This window comes from Diorhabda sublineata, chromosome 11 (genome assembly GCF_026230105.1).
Source record: "Diorhabda sublineata isolate icDioSubl1.1 chromosome 11, icDioSubl1.1, whole genome shotgun sequence".
NCBI lineage: Eukaryota > Metazoa > Arthropoda > Insecta > Coleoptera > Chrysomelidae > Diorhabda > Diorhabda sublineata.
The window spans coordinates 6,453,197-6,480,918 of record NC_079484.1 but is presented as its reverse complement, the minus strand read 5'-3'; the positions used below and the strand labels follow the sequence as shown (position 1 = coordinate 6,480,918).

Sequence of the window (27,722 nt, the reverse complement as noted above, 5' to 3'; positions counted from 1 at the left end):
TCTGACGTAAAAATAAATGAGTCTGTTGTCGTTGGAAGTAAACAAACTGCGAGACTGATAGTGCAAAATAATTGGTGAAATCGTCTGTATCTAATAAGAAATGTAATTAACCGAAATTTGGTAAACAATTATTAAAAATAACTAGTGTCAACAAATTTTCCTATCATGTGATGATACAAAGCTTAATATTTGGTTAAAATCAGATGGCTTATCAATTAGTTTGTTGTCCTTCGGCTTTTTTTTGGATAATTTTGCATAAAATGTTTATATAATTTTTAAAAAACAATATTTTTTGTTAATAAATCACTAGTTAGAAAGATCTTTGATGTGCTAAGTAAAAAAATTATTCATCTTTATATTTTTTAAAGTAATTTATGTCTTATGGTTCAATCGCAATTTTCATTTATGAGACCATTCACCTTATCAAGCTATGATGCGTACTAATCTCTTGTTATTGTCCTATTTTTTTGAAGACAGTCCATAAACACAATCCTATGACTATCCCAAAAAACGGTATTTATCAAAATATATTGATAAAGACCGAAATAGGTTGAAAAATAAAATTTTACCTGTTATTTTGAGCTGATTTCCTATCAAAAGGGACCCAAAATCAAGATAAATCAATACGAAATATATACATTTTATTTGTGGGAATGTGGCAAATCAAACACCAAAGTATACTATTTTGAATATATATTCCGAACTTGAAATCATCATGGAATTAATTGAATGAGGATTGTGGTTTATTGAGATTTGTTTTTTATAATTTATTATCAGTTTCATGAGATTTAGAAAACAGTAAGCAAATTGTGTGACCTAATATGGATTCTATTGATTCTCAATAGTTAATAAACTAGTTGATGCAGGTTGTAGATTTAATGAGAAAGAACATAAATGTTAATTTTCAAGAGTTGTTAGTAATTTATAATTGCACAACTTAATATCATAGAAAATTGTTTTTATCTTTAATGTCAAGGGCATAACAAAAATAATAATCATATGAATGCATGTTTCGCCAATATTCATTATGAAATGATCTGTATTTTCCATTTGTTAATCTAAATAATCATTTTTTATTGCATTATATTGTAATTTATCATGTATAGACTCATTCTAGAAACTGACAAATGGAACGTGTGCTGAAACTTTCCTACATTAGAGGGTGTTCCATCTCAGTATCAAAATGGATCTTATCGAAAAACGTGTAGTGATTAAATAGTTTAATTTAAATGAATTAAATATTAGGTGGATACTTTAGGGAAATCCGCAGTATTATATGATGTAGTGAACAGGTGATACAGTGGAACACCTGTCTATTTACTTAGACAGCCTCATACGTCCATTTTTGAATAAATACCTTCTCTTTCTTACTCCGCTCTTCTATTTTGGAAGAGTTGCGTCCATTTTTGCTCAGAGCAACGCATTTACGGTCTTTCTTTTGTAGTCCCACAGTTTTCAGTGTCTAAATATCTTATATCTTTTTATCCTAAGGTATTTCCTGCGAATTCCCACTTGTCCAATCGTCCTTCTTCCAAAACATCTCCAAACCGTCAGCGAGCCTGTGCCGTGTTTTACAATTAGGATTAGACATGGATCTAATATCCGTTTTCTTTTTGAATTGCACAAAAACACTTTTTTTATACCCAAAAAATCCATTTTTACTCATCACTCCACGTCTCTCATTCTTCATTCGTGTAATTTTTTCTTCTTTAGCCCATTGCAGCCCTTTAATTTTATTTTGACGTCTGCCACCCTTCCAGAAATGTCAGCTTCTCTAAATCTCGTTTTCACTATTGTAGAAGTACTCAGAGGCAGAGGTCCATTGATCAGAGCTACTACCTCTGAGTCCGTTCACTGATCAATAAAATACGTTTATCATTAGTAGCTGTGGTGCTACTGGTGGATATTTTTTTACGTTATAGTCCACTGTACGTCGAACTATTTTTAATTCGATAGCAAAGGTACAGTAGTATCAATGCTTGCGATTAAATAACTTGATTTAATCGATAGTTCCTCGGTTTTAACCATTTCAAAACTTACAAGTCTGATTTTGCTAGAACGGAAACGAACGTCACAAAAATGTCTTGGTTCGAGAAGTATAAATCACAGTATTTTCTTATGTCTGCCAGAATTAACTGGGTCTAAACTACAATCATAAACACGGAGGAAATAATTCACATTTAAAGTATAATTAACAAATCAGAAAGTTGCAAGTTTTAACTTGTCGCACTCGCCGACAAAAATATAAACATGCGCTCGTATAAAGTGAACAAACAACAGACACTATTATTTTTTGTTTGTTAGACACTTCGCTAGACAATATGAAAGAGAAATTAGAGTATTATTTTGAAATTTTATGAATGGATTATGGGGTGGGCAAAAACTTTTAATTTGTAGTGTATATGGTAATTTTCCGAATGATGCTTACGTCAATCTGATTAGTAATTACATTTCTTAAGTTTGATTCTCTTAATGAATTCGCCTGAGAAAGTATATTCGGTTACTTCTTCTAGAGAAGTCTGTTCCACTGCAATTCTTAGATGCTCCTGTTGAATTATTATAGTTTTTGTTTTCCTATAGTTCTTTGTGGTCCTATTTTTATTGCTTCTTTTATTAATTCCTCAATTATAGATCGCAATTCTTGTCTGAATGAATGAATAGTCATATATCACATAAATCGGTAATTTGAAGAGGTTTAACTTGTTGTTTGGAGACCTATTAGAAATACTAGAAGAACTATGAGGAATATTTGTTAAACTTAATGGATGATATTGGAAAATTATAATGATTTCTTTGCGAATGTTTTATTGTGAATGGATCAGGGGGATTATTGTATAGTTATTAAGTATAGATCTACTTTAATAACATACAAAAGGTTTCGAGATTCTTGCTGGCGCAATTTTTTTGTAGAACAAATTTTAAATATACGACTACCAGGAGCAAAGTCAGAATATACAAGACCTGTAATGACATACGAGATAGAGACCAGAGCAAAGAACACCATAACTAAGCGACTTTTAAGAACTATTCACATTATTTGACCACAAGATAAATGATGAAATAAGTGAGAAGTGTGACATCCAGGATGTAGTGAGATGGCGAAAAGGATGGACAGACCACATGGACAGAATGTCAGACGATAGGTTGACAAACGGAATACATCCCGACCAACAGGACAACCACCTACAAGATAGTATGAAAGCTGGTCTTCATCATCGCAGCTGCAGCTAGACAACCATTGATGCAAACACAGGACTAAGTTCTAACATTCGATAAAAAAGAAAAAGAAATTTCAAAATAAAAAGGTTTCTGTTTCTGAGTTTATTTAGAATTTTGCGATTAAAACTTAATAAATGTAAGCTCCACGGTTTTGTTGTTGCTTGCTACACTATTGGATCTATTTAATGGCCATTAATTTCACCTTTTGATAGTATTATCTGACGGATAAAATAATAATTTTCCGTTTATTAGCACCTGTTGAATAATAGTGTGAAAATGACGTGTATAAACCAGATTTACATTTGACTGATAATGACGATACATTTTTTATTTTTGGTTTGTCAAGTTCAATTAATTGTTACCAAGGCTGGGGTTACTTAAGTCTATTTGGTAAAAGTTCAACTGTTCTGATTAATGTCTCATTTGAAAGTGGCGGCTACAAGTCTATGGTTTCTTGGCAGTTACTTATTTTTCCTACACTCAACTTATTTATAATTGTTTAGGTAGATATCGGATTTTTTATAGATTTCCTGCATATTTTTCTGTTTGTTGTTTTGTTAATTTGTTTCCTGTTCAGTATTATTCACTTAATGATTTCTAATGTTTCCGCAACTTCTAATTCTATAGTTCATTTAAATTTAAGGTTAACAAAGGTGATTGAACCCAAATTTCTATAAAATAATTTATTCCATCAAAACTCTGTAAGATATTTGCATAGATATTGCTTCTCTCGTTTCATTTCAGTTCTTTGTTTATTAAAATAAAAATTAATTAAATTTGCAACCAATTATTTCAAAATAAAATGTACTGAGAACTATTTAGAACTAAAAAAATACTATGTGGTACGGTTTTATAATTAGAGGTAAACAATACGCGGTGAGAGAAAAAACTACCATACAAATGAAAATACACGGTTACACGATTATGAAGATAAACAGCTCCGAAACACTTAACTGTTTCCGCTGCTTTTTCTGTATTACTTAATCCTAAATCTTCACAAATACACGTACTAGGATTTTATATGATTATATTGCTACGGGTTTCATGGAATCTACTAAAAAAATATTTGTTGATAAATAAATTAGTCAGTAAACCACTGTCGGTCACCAAAACAATATATCTACGAGGATGATCCGAGAAGTACCTGCGCCAACAAAGAAAACACAAAAATTTTTGCGAAAAACTGTATTTATTTCTCAAAATATTCACCCTTTAGCTCCATACACTTTTACCAGCGATTAACTGCCAACATTACCTCTTCATTGTTGGAAAATATTTAGCCACCGAGTTTGGAAACAGAAAATAATCCTAGGGGGCTAAATTTGACGAATAGGGTAGCAATTCAAATTTTATTTCATTAATTTTGGCTGGTGTATTGTCTAACACGATCTTCTTAGCCAAAAGCGTCCGTTTTTGCTTATTTTTCCGCTTAAACGTTACAAAAAAATCGCATAATACTCGCCATTGATAGTTTTTCCTTTCTCAAGATAGTCAATGAAAATTATCCCAAGCGCATCACAACAAACTGTCGCCATGACCTTGCCTATAGATGAAACGTTCTTCGCCTTCTTTGGAGCCGGTTCCTCCTATTCATTGTTTTGTTTGTTCTTTTGTTTAGGGTGTGAAATTATGGATCCACATTACATACAAAGTTATGAAACGGCTTTATTTTTGAAAAATAAAACTAAACAGTCGATGGAAACATCTTCACGACGTTGTTTTTCTTCTATTGTGAGCAAACGCGGCACCCATCTTGTGCATAGATAATACCGTGGTACTTTCCAAGTAACTACCGCCATCTCTAGGTCAGGCCAGGGACCGTCCTCGTATACCACTCATAGAAATATAGAAGGAAACGTAGAGACAAGGCTGATGTGTGGTTAACATATGGTTAGATCTAACAGAGAGTTTTAGTCTTGATCAAGTGTTCGTACAGATCATATTTTGTAGAAAGACATTTAACGTTGAGTTTTTGACTTAAAAAGAGTAATCTTCACCATTTCGAAACATGGAATAAACTTTATCAACTGTCGAAAATTTTCCTGAAGCTTTACGTGATAGTTGAAACATCAACATTACTCTTGTTTCATAACTCGTAGATTTACAATTTTGTTGAGAAGAGATTTCTGGAATTGAAACAAAATTTCTAACTTTAAATTGAAAACAATCCTATGTAACTTTTATTACACAGGGCTTTTGGCCTGTCCAAACCTTTCTCAATTATTCTGTACAGTTTATAGAAGACCGGTCAGATAGATTTATGAAAATGTTTTAGATTATTCTTTAATAATATTTAAAATAACCGTACTATGTTTTGCATTAGAAATTAAGTTTTATTACTCTCTCATTCATAAAAATAGAATTTAAGCCTGTCAAATTGGATGCTGGCGATTGATATCCAGTCCAGATATAAACTTGGCCTTTAATATTTTTAAATATTAACAAAACGATGTCTTTTAAATTTAATCTTTTTTTTTTATAAAACACAATAAATCCTTTTATTTCACACCTGTTATATAGGAAAAGAAATTCTTGGCAAGTGAAGTGTTATAAACAATATTATCATTTAACATTGTTTAACTCAGCTGTTATTTAGGAATTATTTTGAAAATATTGAATCACGTTGGTGCGATTCGTTTGAAAACAAGTTGTATAAATTGTATACGAATAATGTTTCGCATTTGGTCATTTTTTGGCACACTTACGTTTCTCGTTATTTGTATTGAGAAAAACGTATCAAATATTTAAAGAAAAACTAGTTACGCCAACAGAAATCTATTGTATTCTTTTCGTTTCTAAAATAATTAGGAAATATATTATAAAAAAAGAAAAAAAAACCCAATAACCAAGCTGGAAAAATATTGTGAATTTATACCGACGTATTATCTTACTCACGAAATTTATTTGTACACTAAACACACCAACACTTATCACGAAACACTAATTTATTTAAATACACCGTTTACTTTTCACTATTCCGATTCGTTCATTATGCCATCTAATTATATACTCACTACTAGGGCTGCTAGACCTCGTTTATATACACTATCCAGAATGTTCGAAATCTCTAATTTTCCTTTAAAAAAATAAAAAGGCTTTTTTAGAAATTGTACATATAAAAACAGTCGCACTACAATGTAAACATGTTATAAAAACAATACCATATAGATACCTTCAAGGAAATGTAACTTTAGATTCAATTAACAAAATAGAACGGGACCGACATCACGGTCTATGACAGTGGAGGAGTTCGTAACAATATGTATCAATAAAACTAATTTACTAGCGGGTATAAATCGAACTGAGTGAATCATATTTTTCTTCTTAACAAGTTTTTGAATTGATTCATTGACGACTACTTAATACAGATTAATCCAACTGTTTACACTCAAATTGCGTCGTTTACATTTCCCATTATGGATAAAAATCATTAACAAATAAGAAAAGCAATTAACTATTACAATATCGATATAAATTACAACAAGAATTTTATTTCAGTTAATTTTTTTTTCTTGGTTTTATGCATATGTGTGTATTTGAAGAAAACTTAGTCGTATTGATATTTGACACTAAAGTATGTAACTGTAATTAAAATATAGAAAATTTCAAAGATAAGATGGTGTTTTTCTGCTATTTCAAGTTTCCTTTTTGAAAAAAAGCCTCTTAGCAAACACACAAGAAGAAAAAAGGGAGACCGATGAGAAGCTGGATAAAATAAAAAAAACGGCACGGAAATAATAAGGAATAGGATGATATGAAATAAAAAAAACACAGGATAGGAAGAAAATGGAAACTAATGGATCACTTAACTTCAACGAAACCAAAGTTTCTAAAAGTTTCTATCAAATACGAAAAGAAACAGTTATATCTTTGTATATCAGTATCTTTGTATGTCAGTACAAAGACTTATCTTCTCGTTTAGAGACTCTAATTTGAGTTTTTTGCCATATCCGTAGTGAATTGTAAACTTAATCCATATGCCTTTCATCAATCAACATTCTGAATAAGTTCGTAATCAATAATGCGCATTAAAGCGATTCTAAAATGGTTACCAACTGATTCGGAATTGATTTTTAATTTGACAAAACTAATATGAATGATAATTTCAGTTTTCACTTTTAAGACGCATTTTATTATAAAATAAAATTACATTTTCATTCTCGTGGTAGGAGATTTTTGTTTTAAAATATCTGCAATCAATTTAATCTACTTTTCTTTTCTACTGAGATATATTTTTTCAAATTATTCCTTAATTGTTAGGTTTTTGGTTTATTAATATGTATGTTATGTAACTTATATAACAACCGACAAGGATGTTGTTGAATAAATAAAAAAACACATAAATAAGATATCTAATTTATGCGTGGATATTTCTTTTACAAGTGGAAATGCAAATCCGCTTAGGTCACGCTTCTGATAAATTTTTCATTTGTGTTCTTTAACCCACACTGTATAACTGAAAAAACGATAAAAAGTAAGTTGAATTATAACAAATTCGACATTTTTGATACAAATTTATGTACAGAATCTCGAATTTCATTACGTTACTGCTTTATCAGCGTTTCCTTTGTGGTCCTCCGCCGTGTGAGAAAAAAAATTCTGTTTTCGTTGCACATTTTACGAACGCCGTTTTAAACAATCATGTATTTATTAATGAAAAGTTTTTTCTAAAACGAGACGATGTCTTTTATCAAAATACATATAAATAACTTTCTAAAAATTATTCTACACCTGCTGCAGTGCAGGAAATTCTTGGCAAGTGAAATAAATAACATTTACTGGACTGTTGCTACCTTCGTAGTATTTTAATAATGTTGAATCATGCTTAGCCGATTTTATCGAACAATATTTAGACGTATTATAAATTGTATGTTGTGATTGTTGGCAAACTTGCAAAGTATACTTTTCTGGTTATTATTATTTTCAAAATTCATGAATTTACTGATGTATGTAATGTAAATTAACCAATTCAATTACTCACTAGTGTTTTGTTCTAGAATATTTGTGATCTTTTCAAACATGATCCAGAAAACATCAATGTCACCTTTTAAAAATGTGTCAGCATTATTAAGAAAACTAATTCTAAGTACAGAATTTTTCAATTTCTTATCCAATATAAACTATCAGGTAATTAATATGCAATTACATGTAATTTCATTGCGCATTCTATTTGAAAAATTATCAATTTGCTTCGTTATTATCACCTGCCGAACATCTAACTAAAGTACATCGAATCAATACCTTTAATCTAGGTTATAGACGGGCTGCGTGAAGATTTTTATTCAGGAATTAAATTCAATCTGATGCGGAAGAGCAATACTAATTTTGACAGCAATATCTTACCTATTTATACACCCTTACCATATATAAAATTAGTTACGCCTAAAGTTTCCGGACTCTTCAAATAATTTGAAAGTAACTTACAAACAAAATTTGACACATCAATGCGTATTGCCCAGCATAGTTTATGAAATTCCTTGTTTAAATTATGATAAAAAATACATTTGTTAATTTAAGAGGTCAACCACCAATCAGATAATTTCTCCTAAAGTGACAGCAAATTATATCCAGACAGATGCTCCATTGCCTTTCACGTTTTCTATAAAGGTCATTCTATGGATTATGAATCTGCCAAAGTTTTGACAACGACCTAACTTAATCTAACTTATATAAATGTAATTCATAATTTAATCAATGAATATTTAATGACCTAGCCTGATCTAACCTATAAAATTTTAATGTCATTCATAATCTAACCAATGGAAAACAATAACCATTTGAATAGGAACCAGAATCAATAAGTTCAATATTTATGTCAAGCGTCAATTCGAATATTGATTTTTGACTACTACTTATGTGTTTGATAATTTTTTTAGAAGAAAGAACATTATACTTTGACCTTAATTTCAGTCTCAGGTAATGGATACATAAGTATTCGAAAGCTTGGAATACATATTGAGAAGAATTCACTTCGGTGTTTTATTTGTCGCAATCCTGAAACTAAAATGTTCATAAATTAGTCAGGATTTGGCTCGACTTCGAAAACCGGATGATTGGGCGCTTTCCAACGTTTACTAACATCTTGTTTTTGGATGAAACTCATTTTCATCTTGATGGACACAACAATAAGCAAAATTGTCGCTACTGGAGTGTAACCAAACCAAAATACAAACAACAGAAACTCCTACATTCGCTTAAAGATGGTATGTGCGAGGAATTATTGTTAGACGATTTCTTCGTGCCTGAACTGCGAAACTTTAAGGGTTAAAACAAAAGAACATGGTTCCAACAAGACGGAGCAGTTTCACACACGTTTCCTAGAAAATGATCTCCAGGTGAGGTAACATAAGTTGGCCTCCACGTAGTCCCGATTCAACATCTATGGACTTTTTCCTGTAGGGTTATATCAAATATAAAGTTTAAGTAAGGAAATTTTAATGTTCGATTAAATGAATGCCGCGAGAGGTACGGTATTTATGTCTGCATTGGAGAAAATTAACTAAAAGGGACGTTTCAGATGAATATTTTCATATTTCTCTAAGTTTACTGTTTTCTAGTACAGTGTATCTGTAAAATATTCTTAATGGAAAAGTGCAGTTCGAAAACCCGGGTTAGATAATGGCCGTTAGAAGACGATTCTATGAAAAAAATAGTAAAATTCATGCATGAGATCCGAAAAATCTTTCACTGTGGTTTTTTTGTTATATATAAATAAGAAAAAAAATTAATAAACTTATTTTAAACAGTCTAAAGCCGATTCTACACGACGTTGACGCCAACATTCGCGTTCCAACGTTGGAAGGAAGGCTGGATGCAGTGTTGCAAGTACACGATGCGTTCAACAGTTGCACCAACAGTTCGCTGAACATTGGACGAAGCATAGACCTTATCTAAAATTACCTAAAGAAATGAAAATATGACAACATTAGAGGGCATTGTGCGCCTCGTATGATACCGGCTTTAGAATTGTATTTACCTATTTCTATCCACGTGTACTATCAATTTACCGTAAAGTATTTTTGAAATTAATAATTATTATGCATTTATTACATATTAAACTTGCGAAATTGTTAGCAAATATTAGTAAACATTTAGTTTGTCATATTTCAAATATAAGATATTGAAATTTATTTTAAATTCTTTAAATTCCGATGAAGTTTTCTCTGAAACAATTTATAAATTTATTATTTGTCTGGAAACAATTTTAATTGCGTGTAAATATGTAATATTTTTTCTACAAACCTTAATTTAATAATACTCATTAAAATTAAAGTTTCCGAGATCATCCTGTAGTTGATAAATTTGTAAACATGTTTTCATTAATTTATGAACCATAATGTTTTAAAATTTGTTATCTCCGTTTGAAATGATCTAAAATAAAATTTCATTTATTTAAGAAACGACCTTGACTGTTTTATAAAATAATTTAATGGTTGATTCCATTCATGCAATCTTTCGAATGTCAATTTCAAACATTTTTGGTGAATGCGTATTTTCCTATCTCACAATCATATACCAGTCGAGTTTTGAATTATTTCGAAATATATTTCCGTTCGGCTTTGAAAAAAATGTCTCGTAAAACTGAAAGAATAAAAAACAAAATAAAATTGAATTTGAAATTATGAAAAAACCACATAATTCTAGTCAAGTGATAGAGACTATTGATTGAGTGTTGTTAGGAATGGTTTGGAGGGTCGCTGGCAGCCCTTAGCATATAAGTTATGGGGCTTTGGGATTTAAAATGAAATCCCTTGATAAATCTGTAAGCGATTTAGACATCGACGTACAGCTCTCTGTATTAACCAAGCTGTCAGCTACTTTGGATGTAGTTTGCTTGAACTACCAAGTGTCTAATTTGTCAGTTGCATTTTCAACCCCAATCCCTTATATATTCAGGGCTGTCAGCAATCCTCCAAACCATTCCTAATACTATCAAACTATCAAATTTACCTAGTATATCTGTTTTTATTAATTCTTTCAATTTTTTGATAAAATAACTGTTTGTCATTGTCTTACAATCAGCACAATACCAATTTTATTATTACTTATTAACTTACTTAATCCTTATGTCTCTATCCTTATGGATGTAAGACGTGGGGTTGAGTTTTTTTTCATTGAGTCTTTCTTCCTTTTCTTTCGGTGTTTTGTTTGTGGTCTAATTTCTTGTCATGAAGAAACATATGCTATAAGATGTAATCAACGAATCACCTCCAATTGCTCCAGCAGAGGGATGCTTCAAAGTCTTAAAAAACAACCCTATCGCAACTATAAAAATTTTCTCACAACTAAATATTGATCAGTTGTTTGTGATAAAGTTTTTAAAAAATCTGCACCCATACAAAGAACTCTCGGAAGATAATCCGGACAAAATGCAAAATAGTAAATCGATACAATTGTCGCTACTGGTCTCGGAAACATCCCCACTGAACTCGTACAAAACACGCAGCACCCCCATAAATTACTTTTTGGTTAGGTATCTTTTGAGGAACATTTATTGGTTCTTATTTCTTTCGTGATAATTTAACACTTGAGTGCTATTTGGAACATCTTAGTATGGCAGTGCTTCCGGATGTAATAGCAGCATTTCCCGATTCAAATAATAAGGAATACTTTCCAGTATTTGGTTCCAACAAGATTGTGCACCACCACATTATGCGTTTAATGTTTGACGGTTTCTGGATAACCAGTTTGTAGGAAGATGGATTGGAAGACGTGGATCAGTCACCTTGAACTTTTTCTGTGGGGACCACACCTACATGTTTATAGATTTTAGATAGGCTCAAGATGACGTTAGACAATTAAGACAGCAAAGCAGCCTAATCTTCTAACGTTCTATTTGTGCCAAAATTCTCCTATGTACAGTTTATTTCCTAAAAAGTATTCCATTATGGAAAAACTCATTATTTGAATAAAAAAAAATGTTGTACAGAGCTTCCAGAATCTTAAAAACGTAACCAAGAGTATGAAACATAATTAATTACATCCTAATGATGCTGTCAGCCGGTAGAGTGAATAATTGTTTCGCCATAAATTTAATAAACCCCTTGTTTATACAACTAATTACTCCACAACAGCATCTGGGATATTAAAATGCAAATAAGAAGCGTGCGGGACTTTCCACTAGGCAAGGAATTGATATTTTATCTTGCAGCTTGATAAACAACACAACGATAGAAGCTGTTATATTGTCAATAATATTACTCCAAATGATTATAACGAAACTAATTAATTTTAACTAGATACAAATATAGACTGGCAATAACAAGAGTTTACATATTAAACATTTTTAATCATTTTTTTCAAATAAACCAGATATAACACGGTGTTTCTGGACATTTTTAACAATTCGTTTCATTAATTCGGGGCCAAGCTGGCCAAGGCTTGGTGCAACTATGTGGAACGCGGAGTCAAGGTTGTAAAGCAGGCTTCGTAGACATTTCGAGTGATAACGATGAGGAAGGACCCCACATTAAACAGCCAAGGATGGGTTATACAGTCTTGGATAATCACTAACGTGGCCAAGGCTGGGTTAGCTATTCTTTATCCTAGCTTGGATGATCATTGGCTTGGCCAAGGGCGGGTTAAGAATCCTAGTCTATTCATGGTCTAATTCAGATACGTCGAAGCTGGATGTCCCAGTAGTGGCATAAACTTGGCCTTTTTGTTTGTTTCCTCAACCCAACCACTCATGGTACTGCGACATCATACGATTTCTTCGTATATAACCAAATAGAATGTTATTTGATCGTAAAGAGCCTTGCATCCATTTGGCAGCGGATAGACAAGTCTGCTTTTATCCATTTATCATTAAACAGGACAAGGTGTGTTTGTGGAAGGTAAATAATGATCCATATCACGATAGAAATATACGCGAGCCATGGACAATTAAATTGAAACATTTTTTCACAATTTAAGAACTTCCTAGAAAATATAACTAAAATTATTGAAAACTCGAAAAAGGAAATGATGATATTTATAAACTTAAAGTGTAGTTAAGCATATAGCGGTAGACGCTAATGAATTTCAATCTTCTGACGTTATTAAAATCCAAGATGCAGTAAAATGGGTCTCATTGTCATGTCTGGTGACGCTATTTATCAATCTATACGAGACCAAAAGACATTTAACTAACATTCAACGCAGTCAAACATCTTAATAGGACTTTCTAAATTGTGTTATGACCCACTTTATTGGGCCAAAGCGTTAATAATGACCTTTTCTAAGATGTACCAAATAACTATCATTGGTGAAGGATTCTACTCTAATTACCCCTTAAACTAACGTGAAAAGGACACGGACGTATTAGACCAAAGCTAAAAATGGAACGCACATTTTATGGGTTGAAATTATGAATGGTAGAGAGCTGGAGAAGAATCTTTTAAAGGAGAAACGCTGAAAACATGTCCAGCTATATACGATAAATAACAGTTCGAAAACTTTCCACAATGGCGCTGGTGAAGACAAAGGGTATGGTATAAATTTAGATGAAATGAAGTATGTCGAGATAGAAAATATAACTCAAAGAATGAGCTCCCAGAGTGATTTTATTTCGTATTTTGTCTGTAATAATACTTGGCGCTTCCTTTAAAATTTGGAATGCATATCATAAAGGAGTAAAATTTGTGGTAGTGGCTGTAATATAAAAAAGTGACTGTTTTTGTAGCCAACGCAGTTTGTAATGATACAGAGAGTAAATAGAGAAATGAACTATAAAGTAGGAATCGAACCCAGATGTAATTCAGTGATCTACATAAAAGATCCACCGATAACTGGATCGGATTAAGCTAGGGGCTTCGGGGGGCTATAGTCCCGGGCCTCAGATACAAAAAAACCCCATCATTTGGAAAACATTCTGTATTTTTTCTTGCTTTGATACCGATCTAACGTGTTGATATTATTTTTTTAATTTTTCCGAGTTTCCGAATTCCTTAAGCGGTCCTCGTCATTATTTTAGCCCCGCGCCCTATAAATCTTAATCCGACACTGACCGATGAACACTACCGTCCATCTTATCGCAGAGAGCCATTTTGAGCTTATTAAGAAAGGAATAATGGAAAGTGAGGTCTTACTCAATGAATAATTTTCAGCAGTGGCGGCGCCAGGCATGTGCGAGCTGTGCGATCGCACAGGGCCCCGCAGGTCTATCAATCTGTCAGTATTTTTCAGAAAGCTGTGAAGGTTTTATCTAATATTTCCCCTATTCTGAGATTATTTTAATTTTATACTTAAAAATAAATATTTTATAAATAAATATGTATATAAATATTTTCTACACGGTTTTAATGTTTTAAAGTCTGGGTCCCGCAAGTATTGAAGTATGGAATCAAACTTTTTAAATCGCGAAACTGCTATGCTACTGCTATTTTCCGGGAAAAGGCCCCCCCCCTAACTCACCTCGCACAAGGCCCCGCGGCGCTAGCGCCGCCACTGATTTTCAGTAATCAGAAAAATCATTTAATAAGTTTAAAAATGTCATAGATAGAAAGCACCACACCATTTTATAATAGTGACATTTTCTCATCGGAAATTTTATTCTTATGCTAAGAAATATTTTTCCCTCTTTAGTTTTATTATTGTAAAAAGCGTTTGTTTTTTTTTAACTATTTATTCATAGTTGTATTGATTCGTTTATTGACATGATTTTTTATGTTTAATATCTCGAGAAGTACTTGTTTGTTTGATTGATAATATTTCTGCTATTTTTTCGGAGTTCTTTCGATATTTACAATATTCTTTTTGTTTTGTTTCAGGTTTTCAAATGTTAAAAATGTATCATCGACAGCTTTTCTCCATTTTATCTATTTCGTTTCTATGTTCGACGTTAACGTTTGCCGACATCGACCTTAGTGGAAAATGTTTAGATATACCAGGTAAGTTTATACAGAATAATTTATTAATAATCAAATGAAAATAAGTGTCTTTAATCTTGAGAGTATTTTATGTAAAAATCAAAAACTATTTGTGCCCAGTATATTATTTTATGTATACGTCTTATTCGTGGCGGGAAATTTAGTATTTGATGAGTCTCCGGCTGCAACCAGAGGCCCACGTTTGATTTTGCGCCACCTTAGGGCCCTATCACACTACGGTGGCTAGCGGCGTGGCAGAAAATAAGCCGCGGACACGAAGGCTTCTCAACTAAACGATGACTAGCCACCCCGGGCGTGGTTGCTCCGCGCTGTGGAAGTGCACTGCTTAAACTTTGGTTACGAGGATTGCTACTTAGGTTAAGCAAATATTTATAATTGGATATGAATTTATTGTTCTTCAAAGTATACGTGTCGTGAAACTCAACGCTCGCGCACTTGGGAAGCACGAGCTCGACCAAAACATCAGTGCGACTCAACAGTATACCAAATGTTGGCAGTGATTTGTGTTTACTTATGTAATCACTATTGTAAAATTTAATTCCTACTAAAATGGGTGACGTTCCTGGTAGTGGAAACGCCTAAGTTAATGTAATAAATAACTATCAAAGGTCGTTGTTCACAAAGTAAACACAGAAGATTTAATTTATGCAGTGGAAAAGAGCCTTGCTCTTTGGGACTGTACTAAAGAAGAGTGTTTTAATAAAACATCGCCACAACTAGCAAATTGAACACGTTATGAAGCATCCACGCGTTAATCTAGGAGATCGACGTAGTCAAAACGGTTCCTTAGTTTTAAAAGTTTCTCGAGAATGCCATAATTTCACATGTTTGGTTATTCTGCATATTATAACAAACAATTTTCTCTTATTTCAGAAGTAACACCAAAAAGATTCTTCGTAACAGGAGGAAAATCATTGGACATCAATTTGGAAACATCAACTCGACCAACCCATCTGTTGGCTACACATATATTTTATATTTTTGCTACAGAAGTTCTGGGATATCCAAGGGTTACCATGACAGTAATGGAAGATTATTTTAATATAGAAGTCATAATGGAGAGACTATCAAGTTATTCCGCCACTAATCATGGGTATGTTTCTAATTATCAATAGAACTTGAATGTGTATACGAGTAGTACGTTTTTAATTTCGCCTTGAAAATTCATTGAAAATATTTATAATAATAAAAGAAATCGCATATTTTGTGATTCTTAGGAATTCTTAATTGTTTCATACTCGTCAAGCACAACGAAAGTACACGCATTGTATTTCCTGCTATTTGCTTGCGAACACCGTCGCGGATGGCTTGTTGTCTAGTGGTTAATCGTAAAAATTTTAGCTATGTAGCCTTTGTATAAATTAAAAAAAACATTATATTCACTTTTTCTTTCATTTTTTTATTCCATTTTATCTGAGAAATAATTAGTTTCATTATACGAGAATGTCCATTCATATTTTGATGAATAACCGAATAAAAAGGAAATTTATTTTCGAATGCCAGATAAAGACTTGAAGAAAAGTCAAAAATTATTTGAAAAACTAATTTTGAAAAAAAAAATAGACCTAAAATCAAGAACATTTAGATGCATTAACTTTTTTATCTTGATACAATTCATTTTTCAGAATTATTTAAATAATAAATGCTGACGATGCCAAAGTTGAAAAAGATATTCTGATCAAATTTGATGAAAAAAAAGTATTTCACGTATTTCAACTCAATTTTCCATTCACTTGTAAGCATGGACTGGACTACTTTAAGCGAATCACTTTTTATGGCTTCAGGGGACTCGTGGCGTGTCCTCGAAGCGGGTTTTTGGTTTCGAAAAGTGGAAAACGTCACAGGGAACCAAATCTGATGGACCAAAAAAATCATTCACTAGAATTTAACAAAGCATTATCGTGGTAAAAAGCCATAAATTTTCTATTCACAACTCTGGTCGTTGTGCTCCACGTAGACACAACAAAACTACCAAGGAATACTTCTTATTGACTTGTTTGGCCCTTCGGAGAGAAATTCATGGTGAACCACACCACAGTAATAGGAGAAAACGACGACCGTCGCCTCGATTTTCGACCGACGTGGTTTTATCGATTTCGGCTCATTTTTGGAGCGACATTTGATGAATGTAAGATCTATTTTGCTAAGCGTATTTTCTGCGTCCTCCACTTGTACCCAGAACATTAATTAAAATTTGGTTAGTCGATCCATAAGAGATGTTCATCTCTTGGATGCCGTTACGATGATTTTCCACTACCGATTCCTCAACTTTTTTACGTTATCGTCGTTAACAGATGTTAATGCTCGAAATTTGCTTAGACCAGACCAAGCGGTAGTCATGTAAATGAAGTTTAAATAATATTCCGAACAACTTTTCGGAAACTATGATCGGGTTAATTCGATCATGATCTAAATGTTGCTCCGGAATTAACCCGGATAACGTTCGTTGTTCTTCTTCTTCTTCTTCTTACGTTAGGACTAGGTCCTGTATTTTTATCAAGGGTTTGCCAGGAGTAGTTGGGATGCTGAGGACCAACTTTCATACCATCTTATAGGTGGTCGTCCAGGAGGTCAAGTTGTGTCTGGTTTCTTTTCCTTTGCAAACCGTTCATTTGGCATTCTGTCAACATGGTCTCTCCATTCTCTTCTGCGGCTTCTTGCCCATCTTACTACATCCTGAATATCGCACATGTCCCTTATTTCTTCATTTTTCTTCCGATCGAGTAACGTATGTCCTGTTATTGATCTCAGAGTCCGCATTTCTGTTGTTCTTAGGAGCCGTTTAGTGGTTGTGTTCTCTTATCTTCGTCTGCCGAGGTGATTACTGCGTCATCAGCATAGCATATTATTTTTATCTCTTTGTCTCCCATTCGGTAATCTCTCCCGGCTTGCTTTACTTCGTTGATGATTTCGTCCATTATAATATTGAACAGGATTGGGCTTAGGCTATCCCCTTGTCCAATACCAGTTGCCACAGGTATTTTATTGCCTAATTTGTTTGCCGTTCTCACAAAGGTATAATTATCGGTGTTAAGTTTTTCGATAACTCTTATTATATTGGGGTGAACGTTCCTTTTTTTTAGTAGAGTTATAACATCAGTTAAGCGTATCCTATCAAACGCTTGGGTGAGATCAATGAAGCACATAAAGGCTGCCTTATTAAACTCTATGTCTTTTTCAGTTATTTGACGCATTATAAATATAGCATCTATAGCAGATATGTTGTTTCAGAAACTTTGCTGCTCTGCACATATCCCGGTAGACATTACTTCTGCTGCTAAGATTTTAGTGAATAGTTTCAGAACCGTACTCATCAGGCTAATGCCTCGATAATTTTGGGCATCGGTTTTTTCTCCCTTTTTGAAAATCGGTATCAGAATACTTTCTTTCCATTCAGATGGTACAATTTTGACCTCTAGTATTTTATTGAAGAGAGATTGTAGTTCATCATACAGTTTGTCGCCTCTATATTTGATCATTTTGTTGTTTATTTCGTCGATATCTGGGGCTTTTCTGTTCTTTATCTTGGCTATCATTTGTTGTATTTTATGCAGGGAGAAAATCCTATTTTGTATTCCATTGATGTTTTCAGTGATCTCTTTTAATTTTTCGAATATTTTCTTACAGCTTTATAGTCATTATACGTTGTTGCATTGGATCTGTATTGCAGGTACGATTTTCTTATCTCTTCGGCTAGGATCTTGACTTCTTGTCTAAACCACGGTTTTGTATTTGTAAAAAAAAGGGGGAACCTTCGTTGTTGATCGAAAACTAATCCAGTTAATCTGGTGGACCAGTGGGTGAATGCGATCAGCGGGTTGTTTCATTTGTCTATGGTTTTTTGAATATTAAAAACTATCAATACCCTGTAAATGGTAATCAACTATTAATTCTCATGGGCAGTGTCATTCTTCATTGATTCTTTTTTACTGTTCGGCATTTCAGCATAAAAATAGCTTATTACTTTTAAATTTTTGAACACAATACGTGTTAGGGGGTAGGTAAATCGTTAATAACTGCTCATTAACAATATTTAAGCATCTAAAATCTGCAAGTAGCTGATAAGTGATGTACCTGAACCCGGGTTATAGATTCCGAAAAGTCTTGATCAACTTCTATTAGGCTGAAAAAAAATTTCAATTACTTATCTATATAAACGAGTATTTAACCCTTAAAATTACCTTTAATGCGACACACTGTATGTTTTCGATTTATCCAGTGTTCCAGTACAAACAATTTATTGAAAACTTCCTTAAGAAACTGGATTTCCGAGTTGAAATCCAAACTCAAACTTTGGGAAAAACTCCAGTCTGGAAAAAGTTACATTTTTATATCATTCAACAAGATTTTTTGTGTTGTGTCTTTTCCGTGAAAACCCGCCTTAAACATTAAATACTGCGTAAATTGAAACGATCGATGATGATTTATTGTTTTTCGTTGTTGTTTACGCAAACGAGTTCTGTAATACCGTAATGGAAATTTTTCAGTTCAGGAGAATCCGCAAACAACCGCAACCAAGAAATAATTCTTTACAACAGAGTTACGTAACATATAACGGAAGTAAATACTTTGGTAGTGAAAGTATTAAAAGTAGTATCAATAAGGGACAAATACGAGGGGTGGTGCAAAAGCTATGGCAACTATATTTATTTCTTGTGAACGCACCTCAAATGTACATGTGTGACGTGTGGTATACAACTGGTAGCAGCTTAGCGAGGCAGTGGAATCAGTCAGTCGGCGACATTGAAATAAATCGTGTTGAGCAGCGCTTCTCCGAAAGAGAAATGGCATAACATAATAAATTAGTAGAGAACATGAAAGTCGAAAGTTCTACCATACTATTGGGTAGTACATGTGTAGAAAAATTGCTGCAGGGCTCCCAACTTAGGGGTTTACTACTCCCTCCAAATTTAGGGGCGGGAAATGTGGGATGGGATGATCTTAGGAGTTTTATATTTTTAATTTTAAATATTTATTTTCTTATATTTAAATTAAGCAAAAAAAGTAATAGTTTAGGCCCTAGGACGTTAGTTAATGTTAATACGTATGATTTTTAAAAATGAGAAGCTTAAGAAAATGATTTTTTACTTGTAGTTTTTGCTAATGTATGAATAAAGAATTTAAAAAGATGACGTTGCTGAATGAAATTATTCATTGATTGTTGTTTGAAATTTATTAATCGTTTAATGATGTTTCATATTTTTAATGTATTATTTATTTAATTACTAATTTTATAAACAATAAAATTTTTTTAGGGGGAATCTAGTACCTAATTGTGGGAATTTTATAGGGTTTTTTGATTGCGGCTTTAGGGAAATATATTTTTGAGAGCTGGGAACACTGTCAATCAGTGATGAGCAATGTTCGGGACGACCAGTCACAGTGTGGGCTAACATGTCGTCATCGTGCAGCTCATGAATGTAGGCACGCGCCATCTCTTTCGCACAATTTGACGTCACGTTGGAATCAAAAAGTACTGTATACATGTTATAAAGTTTTATTTTGATTCCAAAAGTAATATTGTCATGTCTATATATGTATTCCTTAATTGGTTATTGCATTTACCAGTTCAATTTCACGTTTTTAGGGCCGCGTGTGGTTTGCAAGGAATATAATTTCCTGCCTGTCCAGTGGTTGAAATATTAATAGTAAAATTATGAAATTTGATAATATTTTTTCTAATATATTGTGGGTATATTTTATTTATTTCTTTGAGCGAATCATATACAGGTGAATAAACAGTGTTTTAAACCTAGACACTTTGCATTATATGGAACTATCCTCTTCGAAATGAATGGAACACACACGCGTCAAAATAAATAACACATGAATAAGCGACAATCGACAACATACGAGGGCCGTTTTTTTTCAACCTCCGATACGCTATAAATAAAAAGTTGCCGCCAATGTAGCCTAATCGTTCAGTAACCATAGGGTACAAAAAATACCTTGAAACTTCTGGAAATTCCGCAGACAAAGCGGTAATGATGAATTTACGATTTTCTCTATTCTGTCAACTCGTTGAACCAGGTCATCTGATAAGGCCATCATGGCCATCTTTAAACATTCGATAACATTCACGTACAACACCATCACTCGTGAAGTTTTCCCCATACACACGATTCATTCTCCGATGGATTTCTGCAGCACTATTGCCTTCAGCCTGTAGAAAACGAATCAAACTTCGCAATTCACACTTGACGTGAGTATCAATAATGGCGGACATGTTTACGTGGCTTTAGCACAACGCCGACTGATGCCTGAATGTCAACAATGGCGGAGTGTGTAGTGCGAGAGCTTGGCAGTAGCCTACAGCACGTGGCCGCTTTGTTCTGCCCGCGTAGCGGCTGCACGGAACGATAAGGAGGTTGAAAAAAAACATTGTGTGTGTTATTTTGTGATTTACGACATTTTTTCACAATATTTTAAATTAATTTTATCCTCTCGACCTCTCTACTGGCTCTTCAAGTATTGCGTTTGTTTTTGTTATACATCCATCTTCTCTTGATTGTTCTTCGTCTCTATCTGCTTCTATATATCTCACTGTTAATAACTCAACTCAGTGCTTCTTCCATTTGTCTAATGTTGCATTTTCTTTAGTAATACTATTTCCATTTGTAGTTTTTCAGTTACTTATTGGATATTTCCTCTCTTTTTTGATTGGTATCAATATGCGATACAGCATTTGTTTGTATTTCTTTGTTTCTTGTAGCGCCATCTATTAGAGGAATTTTCAAGTATGATTTGAAAGTTCTATAACACTCTTTTCAATATATAAATTAAGTTCACGCGATGTTATTAATTATATCACTATTTTTTGACTGAAAAATGAATAGTTCTCAAAGCGAGAAAGTATGCAAGATTTTGAGTGAATAAATAGATTAAAAGTTAAGAATAATTAAATAAAGTGGGGTAAATTGTCACTAAAAACCATTCGTTTTTATTACCTTTAGTTTATATTAGAAAATTGGTCAAAAGTTACACTTGACAACAACGCTTTTATACACCAAATTCTAAGTTAAAAGAAATCAATTTGCGACGTATGCTGGTTGTTTACACATCGGCAATAGTTGTCCAATATACAGGATCCCATCAAATTTTTGAAACTATTTTATATCTATGGAGAGTTTAACTGTTTTTTTTTCTGTATTTTTTTCCATTTCATCAATTTTTTTTGTTACAGGATCCCACCGGCTACTATTAATTTAGAAGTGTGGACGAGTCCCGAATACGATCCATTCGAAAAAGAATTCGTTAAAGAAGTTGGTAGCGTCGGTCCTCCAGGTCGTTTCGGCTGGTATATACCTCGAAGATTGAACGGACCTATTAAAGAATACTATAAACTAGATTGGAACGATGAAATTCAAGAGGTTCATTGGTCTTTCTTCCTTAACGATAATTTCGCCAGCAAATTCGCACTCGATAGTACTGCAATTGATATGCTTATTAAAACAAATGCATACCACAAATATTCAAATAATGAGTGAGTAAATCAAATTCTTTTTCGTGACGTGACAACTAATGATAAAAAAGAATTTTCGTTTGATCAAAACAAATTTAATTTTCATATTAATTTCGTAGAGAATTGATGCATATAATAATACAAGTTACCAATTTTGGGTTTTTTGGTTCATAGTTCATATTTCGAAGTTGTGGAAGCCGTTTAGGTCTTCAGATAGGCCCATCGCGCCCCGCTTGACGTTACTAGATGCAAATGTCATTTGAGAAGTCAATCAGCCGCTTCGGCTTGAACCCTTTGCTATCATTAGGCAAGTTGTGAGGTTGCCTTGGTGTTTAAATCGCGCTCGAGTGAGTGTATTGCACTCGAAGCTAACGTGGTCTGCGGTTTCGTCTTCCTCTATGCACCAACGGCACTCCTGATCGTCCGAGATGCCCATGGTGTGCGGATGGCGTTTTAGATGGCTGTGTCCGGTTAAAAGTCCGGTCACTAGTCGAATTTCACGCCTATTTCAATTGGGGCAGTTGTTTTTTCTAAGACGCACGGGTAGCATCTATATGGGCTTTCGCTTGTCTCATGGGCTCTATGGGCCTTCGATGAGTTCGCCGATCCCAGTCTGGCGAATGAGTCCGCTTAGTTTTTAGGTTAAATAATATATTTTTAGAAAAAATATGAACATGCATTTTTGAAAAAGCTAGTTTCAACCTTATCAAATCAATAAAGTTTATAGTCCAATAACCAGTGATAACAGCGGAACTTTTATAAATAACATCGATTTACGAGGTGTGCTTTTTATTTTTTAAGGGTAAAAACTACCCTTCATTAAAAAAAACTAAAAAACCTCAGATTTTACCATTATTTGGTCAAAATAACGTTTAACTGGATTATTTGTAGATCTCATGATACCTTCGAACAAGTTAATGATTAAATCGACAGATACAACCCTTTTAAACAATCCCTTAAAGACAGAAAATTTCAAAATAAGCTCAATTATATCTTGAAATTATTGAAATTGCATCGTATTAAATTTCAATTATATAAGGCCAAGAACTCATAGGCTGCACTACGTATTATCAATTTTAGTATCAGAAGTTGTTTGTGAAAGTTTCAGCTCTGTTATTCGCGTTGTTAAGACAAAAAAATCAGCAAATGATGGAAGTATTGATGATGTGGGATCTTTCGAAATGAGTCTATAGTCGTCTTAACGGTCTACAACCTACATTGATCAAAAAATATGGGATTTATTACCACAATCATTTGTTTTTTCATGTTTCCAATAAGTAATTGTCAAATTTAACATTTATAATTTATTTTATCCATGGAAATTGTGATCTTTTTTCAATATTAATTATTTGTTGCCTTTCTAAAACATTCCTACTCTGCTTCTGTATGAAAACCAATTAACTCAATTAAAATCTCGAACAGGTTTATGTTATCATAAAATAAAACTTTTCTCTTGTGCATAACCTTCAATAAAATTTGTATTGTTTGGATAAGAATTGTTTCTTTTTGTCATTTAGACTCCCTTTTTACGTATTTCGATACGTGTCGCAAACTATTAAAAAAATTCGGCTTCTTGTATATAAAAAGTGACCTCAAGGGGATAAACCCTATTACACTCGAGTAGTTCGAATGGGGCCTGCTGTGAGGAGATACCTGTGGAGATTGATCTTGAACTTATGCATGCCATGGTGTTCGGGAAATACATGCATTGGTAGCTGATTCCACAGGCTTGTACTTCTCCAAAAAAGGATTCCTGATAAATTGAAGCTCTGGGCGTTTGCAGGTGTACTAATACCCCCGCCTGCTTGTCGAGTAAGTCTTGCAAATAGGTGGGATTATGTTTGACAGCTCGGAAGAGCATCTGCCGTGGTAGTAGCGGTAAAATAGAGTCAGGTCAGTGACCTTTCTGCTATCCTCTAAGCAAAGCTTTCCATGTGGTTTAAAACTGTATATTTTCAATTTCAATCGACTGGTTTTGCTCTTTTCTTTAAGACTATCGAATGAATTTTCATCATACTTTTTGTAGATGTAGATTTGGGTAGATAAAAATATTTGAATTTTTGTTATAATGTTCTGTATCTGATCCATACCAAAAAAATATTTTTCTATCTATTCCCTTATGTTTTTCAGATATGTTTGTCCTGATAGCGTCTGTGTAGAAAGTATGTACACCCCATCGCAATGCGATGGCAAAAATTGTGCGGTACTTTTAGCTCCAGATTTCAGAACGAGTGATTTTTTAATACATCAAGTCAACGAAATTCGGTGCCTCGTGAAAATATTATGGTTAGGAAATAATTTAAAATCGGCTGTTAGATTATTAGAAGAATATTACGCAAAACAAAGCAATCAACAGAGTTTCATGTTTTTCCATTGGTTTCCTGGAGATCTGGTGATCGATGAAACTAAATTCGTAACCGTTAAATTCAAAAACAACGAATTGTACAATTTCACAAACAATTTAGTTAACGGGTACAAATACGAAATGCACCGATTAGTAAAAATGGTTTGGTCCAAACTCGAAGTCGACGCAAATCCTTTATTTTTGGGAGTTAGAAGTTTCAAATTACGCAGAGAAGATTATGTATTTTTATTCGATTTGAAAGACAAAGGTTACGGAGGAGAAAGGAAAATAGCGTGCGAATGGATGAGAAATAACACTCCTGTTTGGGCGAATTGGAAAAAAACTTATGTCAAACCAACTATTAATATTGGAGGAATATTCCCAATGTCGGCGCCGGGATTAGGTGGTTGGGGTGTGTTTCAAGGTGCTAAGGCGGCAGTCGAATTCATCAACAGAAGTCCCACCCTTTTGAAAGACTACAATCTAAATCTAATGGCATTTGACGGGAAATGTCAACCGGAATCAGTTATGAGTACTTTTCTAGATCTCATAGTGAATCATGAAACTTTTAAAAAACTCGTCGGTGTACTCGGACCTGCTTGTACGGAAACAGTTGAACCCATAGCGCCGGTTTCCAAACAATACAACGTCGTAGTGGTGTCTTACGGAGCAGAAGGAACCTCATTTTCAGACAGAAGCAAATATCCATATTTCTTTAGGACCATCGGAGAAAATCTGCACTACAAGTACGCTTATTTGGCTCTTTTCAAACAATTTGGATGGAAAAGGGTCGCAGCTCTTACAGAAGACGGACAGAAGTACACCGAATATATATCGTTGATGAGCGACGATTTTCCCAAAAATGGTATCGCCTTTATTGCCAACAAAAAATTTCCCAGAGGAAGAAACGCGGAAGACATGAGAACGGTAAGCGAGAACACTTTCTATTGTATATTAAATTATACTAAGTTGATCTATAATCTAATTTATTATAAATAATACTTTCACCTGATATTATTTCAAATTCTATTCATTTCAACATATGGTCTGCTATTACTCGAAGGAGAAAACTACTTTCTTGATTGCAGCGGTGACGAATATTAATTTACATCCCCGAAATATGCGACTGATAAATCATTTTATCGACATTAACATCTCCAATAACTCGCAATTGTAAAGATAGTGGTATAAGACACTGATCGGTTTCATTTTCTTGGATCTCTTCAGATCAGTCTCATATCCTCTAGTTTGGAAGCTCTAGTATGATTCGAACACATCACCACCTAGCGCTGCTAGTTTTTTCGTGTAATTAAACGAACCATCAGTTCACTGATCGGTTTCATTTTGTTGAATCTATTCAGAACAGTCCAATTCCTCTCGTTTGATTCATGTAAATTAAACATTTGAAAGCGAACGCTTGCAAGTGTCATCTTCAATTTCAATTGCGAATCATCGGGTCGCCGATCGATCATCAGTCAAATAAAATCGAGTCGATAATAGAAAATGAATTTTTTTCATATACGAGGTTCGTCTACTATATTGAAATATTACTTTTTACACCTCTGACTTTGTTTCGAATTCTAATAATTTAAATATATTGTGTGCTAATACTCTGAGGGGAAAATAACAGCTAATAAGCTAATGCTAATAGATGATTAATCCGCTGATCGGTTTTATCTTGTCGGGTCTCTTCAGAGAAGTCTAATTCCTTCCCACTCGGCGTGATGATAGGTACTGTTTCTTCAAACGCACATAAATGTTTTCATCACTTTCTGTAACGCGTCAACCCTTTACTGTCTTAGTAAGTCGGTCAGTAATCAACAATACGCTTCCTTGAAGTCATGAGAGCGAAAACCATCATAACATTAGGTAAAAATAACGTAATATTTTCAAATATACGAATACGTAATGTCCGGTGCATCAATGAAAAACTACAGAAAATCGTTTTTCTTGAAAAAATATGCCTTCTTGGGTTTGTGTTACTGCTAATCGCTTTCTGTCTGCCTATGTCCTATTTATTTACTAAACTTGAGTATAACTTTTCATAAACGTATTGGAAAATGTCACGATTTTCAAACAACTCTTACAAATACTCCAACTTCTTAGGAGGTGCCTCCTAAAGGCTCTCGGATCAACATTTGACAAGAAGGAAAAGAAACTATGTATATATGTAATTTTCACTTGGAAATTATGCTTATTTTTATCAATTATTGTGACTAAAGCGAAGTTTTTTAATCTAAATAGATTATTTGTAACAAAAAACTCATATATTTTAAGTAAATAATTCGAGTGTGAAAAGGATTTGAGATGTTTGAATACCTAACAATTCAAATCAAAATTAAGCCGCGAGATTGCAAGTTCACTCAAAAATAAACGATGGAGCAACGTGAAGAAAATAGAAGCATTGATAAAACGAAAAAAAAGACACTCAAGTTTTGTTTGATATTGGAGAAAAAAGAAATTTGGTCAAGACTATCATAGAAAATAAAATAAAACTAGTAGGTCATATAGTAACACACAGCAACTTTATCAACAACGTATTCGAATGGAGAATTATACAATTAAAGGTCAAGAGGACAACAATTTGAATAATACAGTCAATCAAAACTAACTACTCGAAATGTTATTGATAGAATTTGTTTTCGTGGTCCTTACATACCTTCAATAATGGACATTTTTGATGATGTTTTTCGTTAAATCATTTTTTTTTTGGACGCAAGCCAGCTGCGTAACATACCTACTTGTTTTCGAAAAAGAATCTTTAAAAATGTTTATTTGTTTTAATGATTTTATTCAGTATTTTGCAATCGCAGTAAATTTTGGCAAC

The 27,722-nt window shown here is 33.3% G+C and overlaps 1 protein-coding gene across 2 annotated transcripts in view; it reads left to right on the top strand.

Moving 5' to 3' along the window:
• Window positions 1-27,722, top strand: part of LOC130450358 (uncharacterized) — a 133,281-nt gene that overhangs the window by 68,929 nt on the left and 36,630 nt on the right. For both annotated transcript variants that reach the window (XM_056788711.1, XM_056788712.1), the window contains 4 exons: window positions 14,970-15,089; window positions 15,963-16,182; window positions 22,273-22,572; window positions 24,682-25,822. In XM_056788711.1, coding sequence (XP_056644689.1) covers window positions 14,978-15,089; window positions 15,963-16,182; window positions 22,273-22,572; window positions 24,682-25,822 — 1,773 coding nt within the window. In that variant the 5' untranslated portion in view covers window positions 14,970-14,977. The remainder of the gene's footprint in view (window positions 1-14,969; window positions 15,090-15,962; window positions 16,183-22,272; window positions 22,573-24,681; window positions 25,823-27,722) is intronic.